General features: G+C 49.1%; 1 protein-coding gene across 9 annotated transcripts in view; it reads right to left on the bottom strand.

Moving 5' to 3' along the window:
• The window catches only part of ARHGAP32 (Rho GTPase activating protein 32), a 256,801-nt gene that overhangs the window by 21,570 nt on the left and 210,989 nt on the right, over window positions 1-24,242 (bottom strand). For all 9 annotated transcript variants that reach the window (XM_074561427.1, XM_074561425.1, XM_074561426.1 and 6 more), the window contains 2 exons: window positions 16,517-16,666; window positions 1,560-1,662 (listed from right to left, as the gene is read on the bottom strand). In XM_074561427.1, the coding sequence (XP_074417528.1) occupies window positions 1,560-1,662; window positions 16,517-16,666 (253 nt within the window). The remainder of the gene's footprint in view (window positions 1-1,559; window positions 1,663-16,516; window positions 16,667-24,242) is intronic.

The following is a 24,242-nucleotide window of genomic DNA, read 5'->3' on the forward strand; positions in this document are numbered from 1 at the left end:
CAGCCTTCCTTCTCTCTGCGCTGCCTGTTTCGAGAGCTACATGTTATTTCTTTTGACTCCAAAGGAAGATTTTGTTAGCAGAAAAATAAATACAACTTCAATTCTTCTAAAAGCCAGAGCCAGAATCCAGGGACACACACACACCAACTCAACACTTGCTCTGTTTCGCTACCGGCCAAGTAAAGGCGGTTACTGCAGCGCTAAAGAGCCACCCTCTGTCCCGGAGTCAATCTCCCACGTGGAATAAAACCTCTAACTTTCTCTCCAACCAAAAAGCCCTTTAAATCCGGGGGATCCAATTCTTGTACGTGAAACTTAAGAACACTTACTCATTTATAAGGATGCTGCAGCTCTAGCTTTGAAATAAGCCTAATGATGTGTTTATATAGCTGGAAACTCCAGCAACGCAACGTGTCCAACGTTAACCAAACACTTATGAAAATCTGTAGTCATTTAGATGAACAACAGGGACAGTGTCTACAAGTTATGCCATGTACTCCCTTCCTTTTGCCTTTGGAACATCTCCGAAAACTGAAAAACAGGCTGTCACTTTGTCCTCTGCACTGTACCAGGGAATTATGCCACTAAAGTTTTAGGAAACCATTTTTAAAGCACCTTTGGAAAACAATGAAGGAGAAAATGGTCTTGGCAACACAAAGGGAAAAAATGGACTAGGGCGGAGATTAGGAAGACTGTCCAGCACAAGTCGAAATGGGGAATTAAAGGGATGTAACTGAAGGAAGGGCAAACGTTTTATTCTGCCGAGACTGCTGTGGGCAGCAGCTACAACCAGAGCCTCTGGGGCCTGCAGATCAAAGCCTCGGAGCAGATTTTTAAAATGGAACTTGCCGTGATGAGAAACAGGATTAAGCTGAACAGGAATAAGCCCATCCATACAAGGGTTTGTCCAGTAACTGGACCGGCTCGAACGTGTCCATTGAACTCGGGAACTGCTCCTACAAAAGGGATATCCTTTATGGAAAACAGCCCTCTGCGGCCTCTGTGAGCCCTGGGCCCAGGATCAACACTGGAATTAGTCACATCCCACTAGGTCCTCTCAGTCCCTTCACAGCAGAAAAACGCACAGCGGATGACAGGGAGGAAGAACAGGCTCACAAAAGGATCAAGACCCTTTACAGTGATGGGAACGGCTCCCGACTGGGGAGGACACACACCTCGCCTTGCCCTGCACAGCGGCGCAGCTTGGCAATCCCACCCACCGAGAATTATGCAAGTATTCTTTGCATCCTACCAATTAATTGCTAATACGCCAGGAGTCCAAAGCGTCGAGGAGAAATGTCAGCTGCTCAGAAGGGCTCCAGGAGCAAGAGGAAACGGGAATGGAATGTGACAGCTCAGTGACACCACGATCCCAGAGCCTTCCGATACCCTATCCTGCAGGAAAACCTCCTGCAAAATGAAGTCTACTGAACAACCCGGTGTTGCTCCAGCACAGTGCCAAAGCCGGCGTGCCACCCACGGGCCACAGATTGCCTTGGGACCCCGCGTGTCCCTCAGCCGTCCCGAGCAAACGCGTTTGCCGAACGCAGCGCCCTTACCGTAGCTTCTGGATGTTGGAGGCAATCCCAGAGAGACGATATATTCCATCCACAATGCCATGTTTCTCGATGAATTCAGTGCAGCTCTTGAGGACCTGGGGGACTAAAGAACAAGTGGGGTCGGTTAGTTGAGGACGTCATTGAAGTCCTAGTTCAGGCTGTGGTCTTGTCAGATGCCATAAGCTACACCCAGCTGGGTTATTGCTTTAGTTCTTCCTTCGAGGTGAAAGCCTGTAAGAAATTTAACTTTAGGAGCTATTGAGGAAACTGGTCAGAGATGTTCTTTGCTTTAAAGAAATGCCAGGATATGAATCAGGTCAAAAAAAGTCAATTCTGGTCAAGCAGAGACAGTGCAGGTCCCATCACGACTCCCACAGGAACTGTAGCGGTAAATTCCATTCCAGAAGAGCTATAAAATTGAGTGAATATGTTCTCTTTGGCCAAAGACCTCCTTTGTTTTCAAATCTATACAGGATTAACCTATACTGCTTGGTTGAAGCAAATATAAACATTAAGGAGACGCCACTTTCTGCACCAGGGCCAGGAGAGTTTTTACAACTGATAATTTCATCCCCGGTGTCTACTGGAGCGTGACTGGATTTAGCTAGCTACACAACATCCTACACTCACCGAAACTGCAGACAGACCGGGGCACGACAGAATGGAAAAAATAAGCCCAGAGGATATAATTAGGTGTCAAGTTAATATTCAAGCCGCTTCGCCAACCGATTCCTTCCAGTTGACTTCTCAGCCTCACGCAGCATCCACTGCCGGAGCTGTCTGTCCATCCTCCAAAGCTTAAGGAGGAGCAAATTACTTTATTTATTAAAGGGAGCTATGACTGCCCTGAACACAGAAAGAAAATTAGGATTGAGCTCTTGTGAGCAGCAGCAAATCTCGACGGAAAAAACTCAGATCCTTGTGGATTCCTCTGCAAACCGCCTACGATGATCTAGATTTATTCTCACATTAGATGCCAGGTCTGATCGATTTGCCACGTGACACAGATTCCGAACAGGTCATGTGGCAAATCCCCTTATATCAAGCAGCAAATGCCATCTGCCAGTCAGTTCTCCTAAGTGCTGCCGAACCCGGATGCTCTGTGCCTTCCCCTCCCCAGCCCCTCAGGGCTTTTCTCCCCGCTTGCAGCAGACACCGGCCCAGCCAGAGAAAAGACTCGTTTTTAATGGTTCCCTGGAAATCAGCTGGTGCATCCTGGCCTAAGGGCACATCTGCTCCGCGCCCCACCAGGGGAGAGAACAAAACCTGTAAATCCGTGTGGCGCATCAAAAGTAAATCAGAAAGACTCCAGGATTACGCTACGAGGCATTTACAGCATCTCGCCCTGTCTGCCAAAGCAAGGGGCAGACTCTGGGCAAGCCGAGCGCTCGTGCATTAAGCGATGGCATAAAAAGAGCCTTGGAAACCAAGTGCTGCTTTTTGGGGAAGGAAAACCAGCCGAGGAGCTCACCTGCTCTCCCCTGGAGGGGCAATGGAAATGTCATCTGCCGCTAAAGCAGCCAGAAGACGTGCAGAAGAGAACCTCAGCATCCACCCGGCAGCGAAAGGTACCTCCCGCGGTGAGCTTGGGGCCGCTCCGCGATTGCTGGCGTTGGGAATCAACCTGCCACACATTCAGGCCTCTGAGCCTGGACAAGCGACAGCTTCTGGCCGCTGAGCGAAGGCACGTTTGGAGAGCACGCTGGCAAGACGCGCGTCAGGCACCCCCAACACTGTTCCCAGCCATGGAGCCTACGGAGCAGGCCAAACAGATGGCCCTACATTCTAATAATGGTTCAAGAAACCAGTTTTGCAGGACAACACTTACCCCTTAACGCAAAAAGATACAACGTGTCTCGAAGAAGAAAGGTTTTAAGGCCTTAAGTGGACAGGGAGGAGTTATATCACGCCCAAGAAGTTGCCAAAAATAGCACTAAAATGTTTTGCTTTGCATATGCGCTGCAGTGTTAGGAAACGAGTGCGACCCAGGTAGAAACGGGTGCAGAAAAACAGAGAGAAGAACCCGGCACCATCCACTGCAGCGAAGGCAAAGGAAAGGCTTCGGGTGCTGACACAGCGGCTTCTTTTTTTCCCTGAGAAAAGAGAGCGCCCCAGACTGCGAGACACGCCAGACTCGCACTCGTTTTGGTTTCCCTGAGAACCAGGCAGGACCAGCGAGATGCCCACATCTCATGGCCACCGCCACCCATGACGAACTCACACTGCTTACACACTTACCCTCGAGGTCACATCTCACCAGGGAGCCCGGGGAGGACGCTGGGCTCAGCACTGCACCGGCGGCATTGCCTTCTGCCAGCTGCCCCCCGACGACAGGCCCAAAGGACCGCGTAAAGGAGTTTACCCGAGTTTTGAAGCGGCGTGGCAGGATCTGCTAACGCTCGGCTGCAAAATCCCAAACACTTCAACGGTCCATATTGGTCCATACACCTCAATAGGGGTCCCCTTGGAATGAGCAGCACCCATTGAAATAAATAAGCAAGCAAGTAAATAAATAGCAAATAAAATAAATAAATATAAAAATAAATGCTAAAATAAATAAATAAGGAACTAACTCACTAGCACGTTCCCTGCCTCACTCCTGCCAGGGAGGCCGATGCCGTCGGAGAAGGGCGATGCCCACGCAGCGGAGGGAGCCCCCGCTGCCCGCTCTCCTGTTCCCCCCCACCACGAACCCAGCGAGGACACCCTAATTACTGCCTAATTGGGAGGCGATGCCCCCTGCATGTCTCCAGGGCCGTGTCCTGCTGGGGTTTATCCGGCCGGGTAAACAACCGGCAGGGTAAGAACGGTGTTTATGGACCCCTTCAGCCACGCAACAACCTGTTGTGACAATGTGACCCGGGGCAGGGGAGAACAGGGGGAAGGTGAGGGATGTGGCACCGACAACACACTTCCCAAAGTACTTATTTGTCATGGAAGATCTTGGGCGCAGTTAGAATAATTAATATACACTGAAAAAATTCCAGCAGGCTTGTTCTATGCATTTCCTAATCTGGTTACCAGGACGATCCGTTCTTTAAGCTAAATATATCATGCCAGCACCACTGATATTTTGGGGGAATTCTGCACGGTTGGAGAAGTGACTGACATTCAAGTAGGGCTATAATTATACGTGAAGGCCCTGTGCTGGAACGGTGACTGCATTTTTCAACAAAGATGACACCTGACAATGACACGCGTGTTTAACCTCCCTCTCCCCTTCGAGTCCCAAGCCCTTTAGCTAAATACACATTTACATATAGGCATATACACACGTATGGAGGGAACGGTGTCTATTCCCAGCGGAATGAAATGGCCGGATGGCAGCACTAACCAAGACTTAATTTTGTGAAGGTGAAGTGTGCCAAGACCACCACCCACGGCGGCTTCTGGCATCACGTCGTGACTTTTCCTGGTACCGATCTCTAAGGCATAAAGCCCTCCCCTGCTGCAGCTGAACTTCTCAGTGTCCAGGTCCTGATTTTGCCTTCGAGATCCCAACTCCATCACCAGATCTGAACGGGAAAGGTACCTCAGGTGCATCCCAGCGGGAAACTGACGGGGATTTCTTCTCATAGGATGGAGCAGCGCCTACACTGAAATTCTATTAATTACTGTGGTTTCCTGCAATTATAACAACCGGACTTGGTTTGTGTTAACAGCCATAAAGGTCCCCCCGGCTTGGCACGCCGTTTCTGACGGCCACCACGAGCAGCCACTTGGGGAAAGGCGCAGGAGGGAGCAAGCACGGGGTAACGCACAGCGGATTCCTCCAGCCCCAACAATCCTCCGTGTTTACTAAACCCAGCACCCAGCCCTTTCCAGTTCCACGTTCCCAGGCAAGTAACAGGAGGGGAGTAACACTCACTCTTGGTTTTATTCCTTTTCCGAGCAATAATGGTCTTCAGCCGCTGACTCCAGCTCGTCTCACTGGCTGGGCTGCAAAGCCTCACTGGCAGGTGCTACATTCGAACACCAACCTCGCCGTGAGGGTCTCGGCGCCGCGCACATCTCCCGTTCCAAAATCCATCCCCTCCCCTCAGATAACGGGGAGTTCCAGGAAACAAAGCGCAAAAGGCTGGACACGCGGACACGTCTACACATGCCCCAGCACGTTTCATCACCACAGCAGCCAAAGGAATTTTTTCAACTCATTCCTGAGCATCTCTCAGCTGCTTTGAAAGGTTTATTGCATCTCCTAGGGCTCGTTAACCAGTTAATTGTTTGCCATTAAGAGGAAGCAGAAGTTTTACGGTTTTCATTCTGAAGAACATTTTGATTCATCCTGAAATCAGGCACATTTCCTTTCCTATCATCTTGGGTTCATTTTATTTTCCCTTTTTAATCTTTCGTAATGTTCCCTCCCTGGGCTTGGGGAGGCTTGCTTTATTTTTTTTTCTATTTTCTTAGTACGTTACTGGGATCAGAGGTATTTGTTCAGCCTGGGGAAGGAGGCCTCCCATCAAGCTCCCCTCTAGCGGCGTCGTTTCCACAATATTCCAGCAATAAGGGGAAGGCACAAGCCAGGCCTTGGGGCTGCTTAATGGCCCATAGCGCGCTGAAACGCAGCTGAATTCCACACATAGCGAACAAACGCGGGAAACTGAACCTGCAGCTCGGCAGGAACAAGGAAAAGGGAATAAACTGTCCCGAGCTCCACTCTGAACCGCCTGACCAAAGGGCATAACCACGGCTGTCAAGGACACAGAATAGGAATAGGAACAGGAATAAGAAGCATATGAAAAACCCGGACGTGAGTGAAGGAACACACCAGAAGGTCGAGGGCCGGGTTTTGAGCCACAAGAACATAAATGGAGAGACTCAGCCCTAAGCTGCGGTGGAGGCAGCTCCCTGGAAACTGCCCTTGTGGACAGTGAGGAAGGACGGGGACCTGCAGAGGACGCCCCGGTCCGTTCCATCACGGGTGTGCCCCTCTCCCGAGGTTTTGTGACCAGCTGAGACTCCGGCAACTTCCAGACATCTGAAATTAACCAAAGAAATCCTGTCTCCCTTCCCACATTAACACGTGGTTATGCAAGAACCCAACAATGAATATCTTCACCCAAAGAAATACATCTGCTTTTATCCCAATCATTTGTCCTATTTTTAACTCAATTTTGCAAAGAACCGTCCAAGTATTTTCTAAAACACCAGTAAAAAACGTGCAATAATTCAGACCGTAACTTTTTCCAGGAACCTCATTTCAAACGACTCATTTCTCAAACCCTTCCCTCCACCTCTGAAAGTCACGCAGGAGGTGTAACCCAGCAGAGGTTTCACACCTCCTTTTCACTGGGCTGTACCTGCCACCGGCCACTCGTCCCATTTTATACGCACCATCATCTGCACATTCAGAAAAAACAATAAAACAAACTTTAAAAGACTTCTAAGGACTTTTGTCTCACTCCTAAATCCGTGTTCTCCCGTTTGAATCACCGTACGAGAGAGAAGCCCAAGACCAAGCAAACCTCCTCCGAGACGCTCCCTTCCCGATTTCCAAGTGAGCCACATGAAAATTATTTCTGCTGTTGATGAGTAAAGTCCCAGCCCACTGTCACCAGCTGGGCTATTTCCTGGCAACACGCAACGTTTTTATTTGAAGTGTGACTTTTGCACTTGGGGAAGTGCAGGAAGCGAAGAGGGGCCATAAACCCGGAGGTTACCCTGGAGCAGGTACCAGCCCCGGGCACCCGACTCTGATTTTTAAGACTGGACTTTTTTTTAAATGGCAACTCACCCTGCGTAAAACTGTGTAAAAACCAAAGTGCAAAGTTCAAGCTTGAGAAACATAAATCCCGCTGTGTTGCGTCAAGCCAGGCAGGGAGATGACCACGTTTTTCAGGTCCTGGGAGATCAGCGACATTCTCCGTGTTGTGGGAATGTCCGTGCCAGGGCGTTCTCGCACCTGAGGAGCCCAAGTGGTACCGGACTGTACTGGGGTCGAAGACGGGAGCCTTGGTAACCTCCCAGGCTGCACCCACCGCATTCTCTGGGGTTGTTTTTAATACAAAATATCCACAAACGCAGTAAAGATACGACAAATACATGCCTATTTGGACTGAGTGCTAGTTTTCCCTGGTTAGATCAATTACACTTACTACAATAAGTTGAGAGGGGAAAACAGTAGCCACCTCGTTAAAAACAGAGGGATAAGAGCACAAGCTATTCCTGTGCGGACTGCAGCATTTTTTCTCATGTTTGTTCCCCCTCCAGCTGTAGTGTTTCGAAATGCAAATTAATTTTCAACTCCCTGCTGTCCTCGGGGTCACTCAGGCATAAAGAATTTCTCCTCTCACAGCTGCAGGCAGGGTAAGAAAGACGGGGAGGCAGAAATTGTCTCTTTTCTTAACTGCAAAAGCTTGTTCTCCCTTTTTGCCACCACTTCCCCCAAACAAGTAATTCTCCGCGGGGACCCCATGTACCTCTTTGTAATTCTAACCCCGTACCCAATAATCTCGAGTTCCAGCAATTCAGAGGGCAGCTGGGGAAGCAATAACAGTGCCTGTTATGTTTGGAAATTTGCCCAAAATAGCTCAAAACTATTGGCCTTTAAAAGTATCAACTTGTGTGGAAGGAGTTTGTGCGGCCGAGAACGCATCTGCGGGAAGTGGAATATTCTCTCCTCGTCTGCAATTTGGGTCAACTACTGCACTTTTTTGCAAGCTGCTGGATCCGTCCTTTATGTCACAGGGATTTATGGGCGCAGGGCATGCGCTACCAGATCGGGGACACATTTAGGCACCTAGAATACAATGGCTTTTCCTGATTTACAGAAGTGCTCCAGTGAATTTGGCACGGTTCGGTTCCCAAAAATGCCTGACACGTTGAGATTTGTGAAATTATGCAAACCCAACCAAGGAACAGAATAAATACAGGGGATGCGTACAGGTGAGTTTAGTTATTTCCTGCAGATGTTCACAGGCTACTCTGGATCCATGACAACCCGCCTTACCACATGAATAAATACCATTTCATGTTTATACCACGCTCTTCATCTTCCAAGTGCTTCACAAGTGTTAGAAACCTACCCTTGAGGCACCTTGGGGGCAGATACAGACTATTAGTTTGATTTTACAAGTGTGGAGATGGAAGGGGAGATATCACACAAGTTCCCCGAGGCCACAGAAAGGGTGTGAGATGGGGTTTGAGCTCCGAGCGCCCGGCTCCAGCTTAGATCTCCCGCTGCCCACGTCCTTTGGAGGTGGCTTTTGATGCAAAAAAATTACTACAAATTGCTAATGATTTCTCAGACACAAAAGTAAATCACCTGGGGAGGAGAAAAAGTTTAATGTATCTCTATGGCACGCAGCTTCTAAACAAGTTTTAAAGTTTCAAGTGCCAGAAAATATTTACCGATGGAAAGCCATGTGCTCCCTATCCATAGGCCGCTGTCTCCTGTGCTCATTCACGGGCACTGACTGACCTGCTGCAATTTCTTGTTAACTAAATAACATATTCCGGTGTAGGATTTGCCCTTCCTATACTATGCATTTCTATACTATGCTATACAACTCTATACTGTACTATACAATCAGTTTCAGTGCTCTCAATAGGACCGTAGTGCACAGAAAAATACTATTAAGGGAGGCAGAAGGAGGAGATTTCCCGTTTCAATACCTGCACTAGGTAGGCTTGTCAGCAAACACCAAATACAACACAAGAGACACCCCCGATTTGCGAGCTGTAGCCCTGTACATGAATCCTCCACTTGCCGCGTGTTCTATTTATGGCTCTCCCTCCCCAGATATCAAGGAGACCATTATAAAAATTCGTGGATAAGTAAGGATGCATTATTTTTCCTGCTGTGCCAATGGAGAAGGCAGGATCCACTTCTTTTTTTAAAAAACTGGCTAACTACTAGATGCCCAAGAGTAAACGAGAGAAATCCCACTTTAAAGGACTTGCCCAAGGTCACACAAGAAATGTCTTAGCAGAAAAGAGACATGCAAACAAGTCCCTTCAAAATTCAGATTTATGTCCTAATCACGAACTCCTTTAGGCATGTAAGTGCTTAAAAATAGAGACAGAAGTAAACGCGGGATGCCAGATCAGAACCTACTTGGAGGTTTGAAACTTTTCAGTGCGCACTCAAACTTGTCAGCTTGGATTCTCTGAAAATACCTATTAAAAGTACAAAACCACCCCGAGGGTCCATTCGCGGGATGAACCTTCAGCCTCATCCCAGCCAAGGTTCTCCTCAGCCCATTGTAACGACCGCGGCTGATTTCCTGGCTGGGATCTAAGTGTCACCTTAACACACGCGACCGACCTTGTTCGTGCCGCGTTTCAACAAACCTTTGTATAAGAACAAGCAATTATTGCTTACAGAAATCTATTGATGTGGCTGCCAGCATTCAAGTCATACCGATTCCAAGCATATTTGGGGAACTGCGCTCCCGGGATGCTGTGCCGCCCAGAGCTGTTTGCTATTTGAACTGCAGTGGGCACAGGTAGAGCTTGGGGATCTATTTCTGGTGGAAGCTCTGAAAATGCTAAATTAAGTCTTTCTGAAGCAGAAATCTTGGAGCAAAGCAATTCCCTACCAGGGACATCATGAGAAGGTGCTTCAGCCTTCAGAATATAAACTGGAAATTCTTGGATTCCAGGGGCTGCCTTGTGTTTACAGTTAAAAATAGTATTTAAAGAAAAGAAGAGAAAAAAGCAACAATTTTGTAAATATTTATGACTTTCTACTTTCCAGCAAAGTTTCAGCTTTAATTCTCGTTGGGCGTGTTCAATTTCCTTCCCTAGCAGTAAGACGGAGAGTGGAAACTGGTTAAATTCACCCTCCAAGAGTTAAAACATCGAGAAAAACTAAAAGTAATAAATATCTAAGACTCAGCTGTCCCGAATTCCAAATCAAGGCTCCCTCCCCAGATGGCAAAGGGCCAAAGCCAGCCAGGCAGACTTATTATAACGAAAATTATTAGCTAGTAAATGGGACTCCTCACATTAATACCAGGAACCAAGGAGATGACATATAGATTACCAAACTTGTGCTTGAGCTAAGGGGAACCAGATTTTTACAGATCCCTGCCAAGATGCTGCCCGAGATCTCCTGCCTTGTGTTTCTCTGTTCTGGTAACGGTCTTCTCCCTTTGCCCAAATCCGCAAAAAATCAGCACCAAAGGCAACTACGTCCCCAGCTGCGGCCAGGGGATGGCTGGAAGGGAGGGATGACACCGGAGGACCCAGAACAAGCTGCGAGGTCACCAGAAATCCCAAGGTGCCGTTAAGGAGCTTATCTGAAGAGCATAATGACCAGCACAGGAGAATAAACCCATCCCTTGCGAACAGTTCTTGCTAGCGCCCAGTACGTAACAGGATCAAGATCCCGTAGCCGCTATAATTTGATTTTGCACGCGGTTTTGAAAAGTCACAGCTTTCCTTTTATTTTTTCTCTAATCCTACCCCACTAGTCCAAAATAATTGCTAATAAATTTCATAGAATCACAGAAGGGTTTGGGTTGGAAGGGGCCTTAAAGGTCATCCAGTGCCACCCCCTGCCCTGGGCAGGGACACCTCCCACCAGCCCAGGTTGCTCCAAGCCCCGTCCAACCTGGCCTTGAACCCCTCCAGGGATGGGGCAGCCACAGCTTCTTCATCCCCAACAATGTGGGGAACTGGGAAGAACAGGAAGGACGGAGAGCAAGAATCGTGTGTCTTAGTAACCTCTGCCTTTCACAGGCATTTACCTTCTCCGCAAGAAAAGCAATAACCTCTTCCTGTTGGTTACAGATCACTGGTATTTTCTAGTAATTTGAAAATGAAAATGAGGTCTAGACCCTTCAAGATGGGAAAGTGGTGGATCAAAAATGAGTGCCATTTCTACATCCATCTTTTCCAATTACGAAAGCTGCTGATGTATCAATGCAACGAATGCATAAAGAGGTACAGAAGTTAGCACGTGCTTTTGGCCTACAAAGTCCTCTGACTGTACTGTATGGATGACCTCATGAAATGACCACCTGAGACACCACACCAGGGTTAGCCTGTGCTTCACCCTCCTCGCCAAGAGAGAAATGATCATCGTTATCAAGTAACAGGCAACGGGAACATTTTCAGTACGGAAAAGGAACCGCCAGGATTTTATACCCCATCCCCTGTAGTCCAAGCGATTCCAGCACATTATTCCCAGCGGTATCACAGAATGGCTGGAGTTGGAAGGGACCTTGAAGATCACCGTCAATATGAAGCACATGGTAAAGTAAATCCCTCCTCCTCTGCAGCTCGCCGCTCCTCACTCCCAGACGAGCAACGTGGCTTCTCTTGGGCGCCAGAGGCAGCTGAGAACCTGCCCAGCTTCCAACCCCCCTCCCCTCCAGCCCCTGCTAACGGCGATACTGCCGGCTCCTGCGCTCCTCAGAAATTCGGGAGCTGTGGAGAGACATTTCAAAATATACTGAGGCACAAAGCAGGACATGGGACAGATGCTGCAATGCAGCATTTAACCAGCTCCCACACGAAAATCACACAGCCTCTGCAAGCACAATCCTTTCTAATTGAGGTCGAGCTAAATTTAAGTTCTATTTGGTTTCCTTTGAGAGAAAAAAAAAAAATTAGGGGGGAAAAAAATCTCTCTAGCTACAAAGGGAAGAAGGCCTGGTCAGGAGACAGGGATTACGCTGAATTGGCTGCATCTCGCAGCTCCATAAACCAAACTGGCACGGCAGGTGCCAACAGCACCAAACCTACTGGCAACATCTCACAGCTACTCCCTACCACGCTTGGTCTGCTTCCAAATGACGCTTCGCTGGCGGGGGACGTATTCAAAACCCAGAAGGAGCCAACAAATGAATAACACACTAAAATTAAACGGAGACGGGCCTCTCAAGGCAGGCTCTGTCGGGTGACTCGAGCCGACTGGAGAGGTCTTGCACAAACCAACATACCTGAAGGCAGCATCACCACAACCTTTGCTACGTTTACACCCAACAGAGAAGTTCCCTCACATCAAAACTGGTTTTACTCCTGCAGGCACCAGCCTGTAATTCAGTGCTGAGATGGGACAGGGAAGAGGAACGGAAAGGACAGACTTTCACTGGAAGCAGCACACAGATGTCCACCCAGCCCAGTGACCTGGAGCACAATTCCCATTTTCCAAAGCAGCTCAGAACACAGATGATTTTGAAAAATACTCCTGTTATCTGCCCGTGACTCGGATCCTCATGGAAGGAACCGGACAATGGCGCTTCCTTCCCCTCGCTGCTGCGGTGTCCCCAGGGCCTTTGGGGAAGGAGGGTTTCACACCCCGCGGAGCTGTAACTCCCACCGCAGAAGGGCCCCATCACTGCGTGGAGAGCTCAACGCGTCAGCACAAACCGGAATTAGAATAAACACCGGCAAACCCGGGGCACTGCCAACAACGGGCTGGGGCTTGGAGCAACCTGGGCTGGTGGGAGGTGTCCCTGCCCAGGGCAGGGGGTGGAACGAGATGATCTCTAAGGTCCCTTCCAACCCAACCGTTCTGTGATTCTATGAATCACCGCAATCCCCAGCGTGAATCACCAGGCACACAGAAAGATTTCCAGGTGCAGTGCTCATCCCTACCGCTGCCGCTGTAAACATCTGAAATCCTTCCTTCCCTCCCCGTACCTGCTTGCAGTGGTACTTCCATGTCAATTAACAATATGACAAACTGCATCCTCACCAAAAATGAAAAGGCAGGAGCAACACCAGCCTGCTTGCTCCACTCACCCCATCATACCCAGCCACCCTCCCCTCCGGAGAAACTCCACTCAACAGACACATAACGCCCCGAAGCTGAGCAGAGGCACGTTCTGTCATGCCGGCCCGAGAGGAGCCTTTCAGAAGAGCCGGGGCTCGGCCTCGGCACGAGACTGACCTCAAAAGCTCAGGGAAACCGAGAGAAAGGCGTTCCTGGGTCAGAACCCGGTGCACGCTGAACATAAAGCTTTGCAGGACGGTATCGCTGGGAATCCTGCTCCGTAACAGCTCGGCATCGCTCTCCTCCGACACAGCTCACCCCGATTGATTCTCCTTTTCAGAGAGGCGCGGAGGATGCGGAGGGAGAGGGATTGCTCACCGAGACGGCACGCTGCGGGAGGCAAAACATTTCCTCTGCGTCTGTGAATTCCCTTCTGGGACACCGACACCCGACAGCAAACACGCTCTTCTCTCGCACAGCAATCTCAGCTCAGCCAGCTGCCGCAACAACGCGGAGTACGACGACGTTAAACCTATTTCAGTTTGTGTCCTTACCCCTTTGATCCTCTGGGACTGCTCCTCTCTCACCATTTCCTATCCAAAAGACAACATTTCAGATGTTCAGGACTGCAAAATTGGAACCGCTCGTGTTGTTTCACAGCAAATTATTGAGAATTTAGGTTTTGCCACGTTCCCAAAGCTGGTAATTAATAAAATTCTTAACGAAACTCCAGTTTGGTTCAATATTGCATTTCTGAGGAGCACGCGACGGCCTTGTGTCGTGGTTTGGGCTGGGCTGGCCATTAAAACCTCTCTCCCCGCCAGAGTAACTATAAACACCAGACCTAATCTGCCAGAAGTGGGCACTGTCTGAAAAACAGGCCGTTAATTTCAGAGCGTTACAAGAGGCTTACCTTAAAAGTAAAATTACCGAAAATTGGTTCTGTTTTACCTCAAACCAGGACACTTCCCACTCATTCCGACCACTGTGGGGAGTGTCGTCCTCTCCTTTAGTCCTGTTGTATCTTTTTGGGTATTGGGCAGCAACCTGTCAAAACCAGCACTAAGATAAACAAATCTAAGAATGTATTGGGTTCTTTTCTGTTTTTCTGAACCGAGATGCTTTGTGCGGTAATCCCGAAGCCTCACCAGGAGGTACCGCGCGCAGACTTCAGCTCCGGTACTTTGTGCTCCTATAGAAATACTCGCGGATGTTCTGGTTCTGAGGTGAAGGAGCAGGACGGCCCCTTTGCTCCATCTAACCCAGCTTAGGGTCCCCTGTGCCGCTCTCAGCCCTGCAGCTGGCTCCAAGAGTGAGGAATGTTAACGCTACAGAATGAGGGAATCTTAAAATGCCGTGCATGCATGGAGCTCGATGCAGAGGAACCCAGAAACGTCTCCGCAAAACCAATCCCGGGGCTGACGTCACTTGGAAGACAGGTCAGAGAGCTGAATCACACAGAAAAAAAACAACCCCGCTGCAGGAAATGGAGACATGCCCCTGTTAGCAACATTCGAATTGGATCTGCTTCACCCCAGGGAGTTCGGAAAGAGCTATTAAATCAAGGGTGAAAGCAACGGGTAACTCCTCAGATGAAGAGACCTCATTAGCACAGCTCGGTCACAGTCCCCCGTCGCACGTGATGGGAGGGACCAGAGCAAGGAGCGAGATCCCAGAGACTGTCAAACAGGAGCCTCCGGTGGAGTCAGAACAGTTCCCTTCCGCGCAGGATGGGCCTTCTAATGCTAAATAAAACGTGTGCCCCGTAAAGCCAGGGGGAGAAGCCAGCGCAAAGGGCAGGGAAAAGCTTTTATTATTGCTGACTTGTGCCTAACTAAAATGGACAGGAGGAGGGCTGGGGATGAAAGAGAATTCTCTCTTTCCCATTAATGAGCTCACTCTGCTGGCACGTCTCCTGCCCTCCAAGATTGCTCCCACAGCATGAATATAAAACCAGCTCCATAGCTACCCGGCGGTGTAAATTACCTACTCCTGATGCAGTTCTTACACGGGTTACTGTCTGCTTCTGTCTCCAAACCATCCAGTTTCTGGCTCTCGGATGCTTTTCAAGCCCCAGCAATAAAGACCTCTACTGGTTCCAATTAACAAGCCGATGAGCCTTGCCACAGCCCTGATTCCATAAGAACAAGCTCATATTATCCACCGACTGGTAGTAAAACACTCCGTGTCAGGGAGCGCACATTGCTGTTACCAACTGAATCAGCTGGAAAAAGTGCACGAAACAGCTCCCCACGCTCTGCCATCCCTTTTCCAAAAGGCGCTCATGTGAACGAGGAGCCTGAAGCACCACTGAAAACATAATTGAACCGAGAAACCCCTTTCCTACCCCACACGTCACGTCACTTCTCCTTCAGGCTGCACGCGAAAGCTGGGAGACACCAGATTAACAACTCTGGCCTAAGAGGTTTACTGCAAAACCTACTGCGTTAGGCGCGGAGCAAAACGACGGAAGAGGCAGCATCCAGCGATGCTGCACCCCCCACTCACTCCCTCGGGGCTTCAACTCCTGGGCTGCAGCCCCGGCTGCTCCACGCTGCTCTTCTCAACAGCCCCCAGCGCGGGCTGTTCACGGGAATGCCCGCGGCTCACCAACTGTGAAACAATTCCAGTCCCAGGCAGGTATCCCCCCGACTTCACAGCCGGGACTGGAGGTGTCACGGTGAGAAGGCAGGAAAGAGCACTTCCATCTGAGGAAGAGTAGTAATAACTGTCTAATTTTCTCTTGGAATGGACAGCACTTTGCTGCCTCCCCAAACTGCTGGTGGGAAGGCGAAAGGGACCGAGAAGAGCTACGGAAAACTCACCATGAGAAACAGAGAAAAGCAAGGTGTGACAAAACGTAATTTCCAGTGAATTCCTGTAAATCTAGTGAAATCAAGGGAAAAGGCAGAGGAAGAATTTACACTGCAAATTGTGCTAAAATCATACAAAGGTACTGAGTTAGAGAAATGGATGGATTTAACATACCAGTTAATTATTCATTGACGCTGACACATAAATAAAGTTTCTTCCCCTGCAAAAAAAACCCCCTAATATTTATTTGAAGCCTTCAAGAGGTTGAGAACTCAGCCTCAGTGGTTCCATCCATCTTCAGTGCTCCCACCTTGAACCACGATGCTTCTTATTAGCATCAGCCTCAATTTATGTTTCAGCCGTCGATTCTGGCTACGCGTTTCTCCGCTAGTACCAACTCACCCTTTGCTAGATATGACCACCCCGAAGTAAGATTCCCAAGAGAGGAAGAACTCCGGAATGGATCGTTTCTTACCGTCATGGCCAGAGTTGAGGAGATGCTCTCCCAGGTCACAGCCAAACACCCTTTCCTTCAGGATCCCCCGCTGTTTCAGTTTCTGTTTGGTTGGGCGCGACTTCATGAATGTTCGAAGGAAGGTGATGAGCTTGCCGTGTTTCTTTGACACTGCACAACAAAATAAATAAAACAAAACCCACTTCAGGTTAGATTTGGCTCAGTTGGGCAAGGCCCAGCATAACACGTTCTACACAGCATGTAAGAACTGTAGGAACGTTAATAGCAATTATTTACAGAAATGGATTTCCCAAGGTCCGACACTAAACAGAGACTCGGCTTTTGTTCTAATTCTTGGCTAGTGCAGAAAGAGCAGGAGAGAGCTGTAATGGAAGAATTTAACACAAAGACACGTTTATCTGCAGAACAGCTTCGGGTGGGAGCGTCCAAAAGCTCCCTCACGGCACCGGCCGAGGGGCAGCACCTGCGAGCTACAATTCTCATCGCTGGAAAAACGAACGAGGCTAAACTAACAAAACCAGTAATCTCATGTGCACTGACAAACACGGTATACAATCTACCAGCAGAAATAAAGGCTTTGTTACTGGCTCTCGTTCTAGTAGTCTTAGGCGCCTCCAGAACAAACGAATGACTAATGACTAATGAATTTAGAGGCCGGTTTTAGCTCTAAGAGCTCTAGACTGCCCTTCCAGCACACCTGCAATTGTCATGGCCCTCGCTGTAGCTGCGGAGGGACCTTTCCAGGGCATTATTAACTCCCGGTGTCTTCTCAAGCCTTTCCAAAACAAACGCATTACTGTCTTTGGTTTGTTGAACAGAAAACTAAGGCAGCTGATTTAAAGAGACGCAGTTTATCCCCTTCGGAATAAATACAAGAAGCCTGCAAAGAGAGGAGAACACAGCTCAGGAGCCATCCCTCCAAACCTCCTGCTCCGTCTCTCTACCGATGGGGCACGGTCTGTGTTACACTGGTGAAACTGGCATAAACTCATGGAAAGTGGGAGGAGAGGCCGAGCCCAGGTTTGAATGGGAAGCAGAACAATGCCCTTGAATGTCAACTTTTCTTCCCGAGGCCCACTCTGAAAGCAAAAGGGCTCCGGCCTCCCCAACAAAAGTGCCATTGTGCACATGATTTAAAAGCAGTTTAACTTTGACAGAAGAGCTCTACTGAAAAGAACAAATCGCTGGGTATAAAAGGCTCCAGGAAGCGGTGAAGGCTCCTGCAGCAGCACAAGGCAACACCAGCCATCACACCCCGCTCCTGCCGCCCAGCCCGGAGAGGGAAGGGAAGACAACCCTCTATTCCCCCTGCATTAAAGCTGTAAGTACCATCATCAAGTTTCAGCAGACTAACGCTATTTTGAACAAACAACAAAAGCAACAAAGAGCGCTGGTGACACAGGGGCATCTCTTCAGTGTCACCACTGCCAGTTAACAAGCACAACTTGGAATTTAGCAAGCGGCCTCGGACGCTGGGACCCGGCAGAAGAGATTTATGCAGTGATGCTTCACAGGGACGGACAGGGTGTTCTTCAACCAGGCAACAGGAGAAACCTTGGCCCAGGAACAAGGTTATACCACGCTACGCTTCATGATGTTTTAATCCCTTTAAACAGCTGAGCATTCGTCCTTCTGTTTTCCCAGGTATTGATGCAGTCCCTCTATTTGTCATAAACCTGATTCCAACGACCTTAACAGATTTCTAGCTACGAGTAGGGCTCTGCTTTTGGATAAAGTCCTTTTAGCGGTGCGACAGCACACAGCCAAACACATCCAAATATCTGAAACCCTAAAATCTCCGGCAACCCCCACGCCTGCCTTCTCAGCAATCAAACCCGAATCATTTAACAACACGCAGAAGCACTGAGCATGACAAACTGTGGCTATGGGGGCTTTAATTAAAGGAATGTTTTCAGTTTTGACGGGTTTTTTTAATTACACACAGTAAATGAACAGATTGTGCTGACATGCCAAACAAAGTTAGGATAGATTTTGGTTGTATCCATCATCACAGTAAAGTAACGGCTCATTTATCAACTCCTCAGCCCCCCTCAAGAATAAATGGAGGCAGAGTCTGATCCCGACTTGCGTGGAATTGCAAAGGGCTCCCGCCATAGTGCTACTGGAGGCGACAGACCCGAGACGGACACTGCTACAACAGTCAAATGAACAGACAAATAAAGCAATTATTGGTACATAAGTATTCATTTGAATCATTTCACCGACTCCGTATACAGTTCTTCGGGAAGCATCTTGCCTGACTTAATGCAGGAATTCTACTAACGCAGGTGACCAGGTCAGCAAGTGACTTTCGGGTGTCACCGGGGGCAATAAACCAGAAAAAGGTGCAATGGATACACTTCCATGATCCAAGGGTGTACTTTGCTTGTTTACATCGCTAACTGGAAAGGAGACCTGAGTTTTTAAAGCACAATAAATCCACTCTGCCTTTAAGCCACTTGGTCCAGGTTAAAATAATTGTCTTGTTTTCTGCCTCATTAAGCGGAGTCCTGCAAACACCCTCCCGTAGTCCCAGCGCAGCAGCCCGGGACGCTGTCAGGGCAATGCCCCAGCAGGTCCAGTAACCACAAATTCACTTCTCGAGCGGGAAGATTCGCATGGTTCCTTGGTTAAACTCCATTTCCCACACCGCTCTTCTCTCAGCCACTGCCGACTCTGTGCGAGAGCTCCTCAGGCTAAACCCACCTCAGAGTTTTAGATCCACGCAAGAAAGATTCACTGATCGGAGTGGGGCTTCTGCCGGGTGGGGAAGAAGAGAGAACGGCAAGAAAATCCAAGCAGTTGTCTCTTTGCCGACAGGTTATGAAAAGGAAGAGAAAAGCAAGCTGGTGTCTGATAAGGATAAGCTCTCCTTATAAGCTGTGGGGGCTGTCGGGGGGCTGCCTTTCTGCCAGCAGCAATAGAAGGTGAAACGCTTTCTATCCTGCTTCCAAGCCCTCTGGCATCGTTTGACCCTCAAACCAGCAACGCATCCTAAGGGAGGTTAAATTCCTGATGCATTTTGGGTTAGATGAAGCTGGCGCGGCAGTCCCAGTTTCTGGATAAGCACCGATGCCAAGGTTACTACCAAGAATAAATGTTTTCTGCTCCGAAACCCTGGTCCCAAGCCTTTGCTGTCCCAGTGGTGACAGCCAGCACCAGCAGGCGATGCTCTCCTGCTGCAGCGCAAACAGTGGTCCTACGCCCCTACACCCATTTGCTGATCTCAAAATAACCCAGAATTAGCGACTGCGAGGAAATTACGGAATCAAGGCACAGGGGTTAGACCAGAAACAAATCTAAAATCGTTACAGAATAAGCAGATGCGAATAGACTAATTAGTCCTTTTCTACCTTTAGCGTCCCACTAATAGAGCGGGGATGTGATGAATCTGAACCATTCACTGTCTGTGCCGCCGTGTGAGGTGTTCAGGGTGACAAGTGACATAGGAGTAACTCCAAATGACAAAGTAGCATTACTACCAGATAATTTTACAGGGTTGCTACAGGCAGAGATGCTGAATTACCAACTGAAAGGCGGATTTAACCACTATAAAACAAATAGTTTAGCAAGAAATTGAGCCTTTCCTCAAAGGGGCAGGGACTAATTCTCCTCAGAACGGCAGATTTGGCTAAATATCCTGGCCTGAACCAGCAAAGACAAATTCTCCATCTCGCACGGTGAGACTGGCTGGAAAAAAAAAAAACAAAACCCAATCAAAACCCAAACAAAAAAGCCCCAGCTGAGGCTGGACTACTCGTGAAGTTTTGCTGGCACGAATGTGTCAATTAGGAGTGCGAAAAAATATCACACCCGTAGCTGCCATAACCGCGCTGGCCAAAGCCTTTACACGGTGGGAAGGGAGGGAGGAAAAAGGAATCCTTGTGCCAGGTAGTTGATTGTGGTTTTGGGAAGCTGCCATACACTGTACCTCCCCGAGGAACATTTATCAATCAAACCACGCCGGCGTTGCTATTCCACCAAGCTTTTGTAGTATAAGCGAGGCCCAAAATTCCCCTGACATTGATAAAAACTATTAAATAACAATTACTTCATTAAAAGCAGGGCTTGTTCACCCCGATGGCGCAGACTGAAACGGCACGTCAGGATAGACTTTATGCGGCTTGTTCACTGGAGAAATGTCAGCCAGCAGCTGATTCCCAGTCGTTTCATGGCTGGTTTTCAGCACAAGATGCTTATCCTGGGTTAATTTTGGAACTCACTGAAAGCTCATGGGGATCTCTAGGGATATGTCGAGGTCTCCTGCATCTTCCCGGGTCACCGTAGCACTCCTGCCGCGCTCCTACACCTTTCTGCGGGGCTGCACTGCGAGCTAAATCACTGCAGCCACCCGGATTAAAAATAATCTGCTGAAGGTGATGCTCTTAGAGCGGAGGAGCATGAGCAGTTGTGGCAGCCCAAGTGAGGGGGCGGCGGAGCAAAGCGCAGGAAACCAGACCTTCTTACGCCCAGCTCCTTGCCAAAGCCAACACGCTGCAAAACTCTACCCTCAGCCCGCTGGCAAAGGAGCTGAACTCGCTGGGGCACAACTAAGCCGTAAGAGTGACAATTCCTGATCCCTCCTGTGCCTGTACAGCTCTAACAGGGGTGCGATTTCTGCCCAAGCACAAGTCCAGGCTGGGTGGAGAATGGGTGGAGAGCTCTTTGGGGAGAGAGGACTTGGGGGTGGTAGTGGATGAGAAGCTCAACACGAGCCGGCAATGTGCGCTGGCAGCCCAGAAAGCCCCCCGCACCCTGAGCTGCATCCCCAGCAGCGTGGGCAGCAGGGTGAGGGGGGGGATTCTGCCCCTCTGCTCCGCTCTGTGAGACCCCCCTGCAGTGCTGCCTCCAGCGCTGGGGCACCAACAGCAGAAGGACATGGAGCTGTTGGAGCGGGGCCAGAGGAGGCCCCGGAGATGCTGGGAGGGCTGGAGCCCCTCTGCTGGGAGGACAGGCTGAGAGAGCTGGGGGGGTTCAGCCTGGAGAAGAGAAGGCTCCGGGGAGACCTTCCAGCCCCTTCCAGTCCCTCAAGGGGCTCCAGGAAAGCTGGGGAGGGACTCTGGAGCAGGGAGGGGAGCCATGGGACGAGGGGGAAGGGTTTTACACTGGAAGAGGGGAGATTTAGAGGAGATATCAAGAAGAAATTTTTCACTCTGAGGGTGGTGAGCCCCTGGCCCAGGGTGCCCAGAGAAGCTGTGGCTGCCCCATCCCTGGAGGGGTTCAAGGCCAGGTTGGACGGGGCTTGGAGCAACCTGGGCTGGTGGGAGGTGTCCCTGCCCAGGGCAGGGGGGTGGCACTGGGTGGGCTTTAAGGTCCCTTCCAACCTAAACCAGTCTATGGTTCTATGAGTCTATACTCTGGATTTACACCCGTAATATTAGAACACAGTCCACGGTACCACATGTCTCAGCCCACACTTCAGAAGTGTCATGTCTGCGACATAAAACTCTTCCTGAGACCCCTTCTAAAATGTAATCTGCAATTACAATTGCCAAAAGTGTTGGCAGCAAAAGGAAAGGCAGGATGGAAAAGAGCACTGGCTCCTGACTCCTTGGCTTTGAAACGTGGAGAACAAACAGGAGGAGCCTTTTAATAAATGCAGCCTTACTGTGTCCCTAAATTCATGTTGCGCGTGCATTTTCTTTCCCTTTTCAGTAAGAAAATCCCCATGATGCAAAGGCTCTGAGAACAAAATACAATCCAGTCCCAAGCCCGCAGCCCTGGACAGCATCTCCCCTCTCGCACACCCTGCCTCCTTCCACAGACCGGGGGAAAACAGAAGAGAAAAGCCAACAGATTTCAAGTCTTGCATATTTATGCAGGCAAAAAAGGTAAGTGCTCGCTCAGCAGACATCAGGGTGCATGGTGACCCAGCGATGTATTTTGAATGGGATACTGGCAGCTGCCTACGGGACATTTTCCCAAACCCACTGCCCGTCCCCCTGCAACCTTACCGGGCTTTGCCAAGGGAAACCAACCCCCCAACAAGCAAATAAAGACCATCTGCCTGATCTCCTGTTGCGAGCACGAATAGTTTGGGGTGGAACTCAGGCCCAATCTTTGACAGCAGCACGTTTTCTGACACAGGGTCAGTAACCTTTGACTCTAAGAGAAGATGTGGGGGTGTACGCTGCCCCACAGCCCGCCCCACAAGCAGTAATTTTGGAGACTGCAGAGCCCAGCCGTCCCCTGCCGCCAGGAGAGCTGCTGCTAAGGTCAAAAGCAGGAACACGTGTGGCTGCATAGTTTAAAATATATAAACAAACTGCAATACCCAGTCACAAAATCAAAGCTGGAAAAAGGTGTGGGAATGCCGTAAAAAAAGCACAGGTAGGTATTACAAAACAAAAGTGAAATCCACCCTCTCTGAAGAGAGATTTACAGCAAGTCGAGCTCAAATTTTTCCAGTCTATTAGCCCCTGAAGACCCATTCTCCTCTGAAATTAAAACTCCACTGTGGGGAGAAAAAGAGCAGCACCAGACTCTTTTGAAGAACGAGCAGCACCAGGAATCGGGGGATGAGAAGCGGGGTTTGGTTTTGCCACATCTTTCCCGTGCTCCTGATTCTGCAGCCCCTCAGGGATACGTTTAACTGTGCGGGAACCGAGTTCAGCTGGTTCCCCACACAGCGTCAGTTACCTCAGCCCCTGCTTAAAACCTCAGTAAATATTTTTAATATCCATCTTAGAAAGACATGCTCTGTGGACCCACATCATGCCGAAGAGAAATTATACAAAGCCAAGAACTGAGTCACATCTCCCAGTTCTCTGTCATGTTCCTTAGCAACAAGACATTTTATTCCTTTCCTCCTGCCACAGCAGATTCTATTTTGGAAGCTAATTTATACAGCCCTAAAAAACCCAACCAGAATCTGGAACCACGCACCATCAAGCAGCGTCCTTTAGTCCTTGAAATGGATGCTGGTTTTGAAGAAGGACCAGCCAACACCGCACCAATAATTGCACTAATCTCTACACTGGGCTCCCTCCTTGGCCATAAAGGTTTTCAGAAAGAGACTGTAAAATTCCATAGATGTGAGAGTTCAAAAATATCCTTCTATCTCCAATAACCTTCATAAACGTGTGCTTACTGATTTGCTCTATAAAGAAAAGAAAAATAAACTAAAAATGCTGCGTGCTTTTTGATGCTGCAGCATTTATCTTGTGCCAGGCTGACATCAGTTAAGGCTGGCCTCTGTATTTGTGAGGAGTCATGAAATATGTTAAAGGTGATTAATTTCAGTGTCATTAGATAAAAACCATTAAAATTAACTACGATGACAAGAACCAGCCAAGAATAAACACATATTTCCAGCGATCACGAGAGCACCATGCACATGGAGAGTAAAGTAGGTCATCACCACAGATAAGTGCTGTTGCTGTTCTTATTTACAAAGTCCAGTAATAAGGAAGCTGCACTTATTCTTGTATCTGCCTGGGCTTCTGGAACCATCCTTTGGGCAGTGCCCGCAAGAAATAGTCTCAAAAACCCTGCAACTCTTCTTGGTGTTGCCAGCCTCAGCCGGTGGCTCGCGTCAGGGTACCGGCTTATTTTGGTGCGCGGAGGGAACATCAGAGATGGGCTTGGCATCCCACTCGGTGCGCCTTCGTGCCCAGATTACACAACCTTCGCTGCATTTGGGTCTAATTAGCCCTCATCCAGAGAGAGCGAGCTGCGAATTCAGAAGCTGACAGCATATCTGACCAGCAGCATTGATTGCTTTCAA

This window comes from Larus michahellis, chromosome 17, assembly GCF_964199755.1.
Source record: "Larus michahellis chromosome 17, bLarMic1.1, whole genome shotgun sequence".
NCBI classification, from domain to species: Eukaryota; Metazoa; Chordata; class Aves; order Charadriiformes; family Laridae; genus Larus; species Larus michahellis.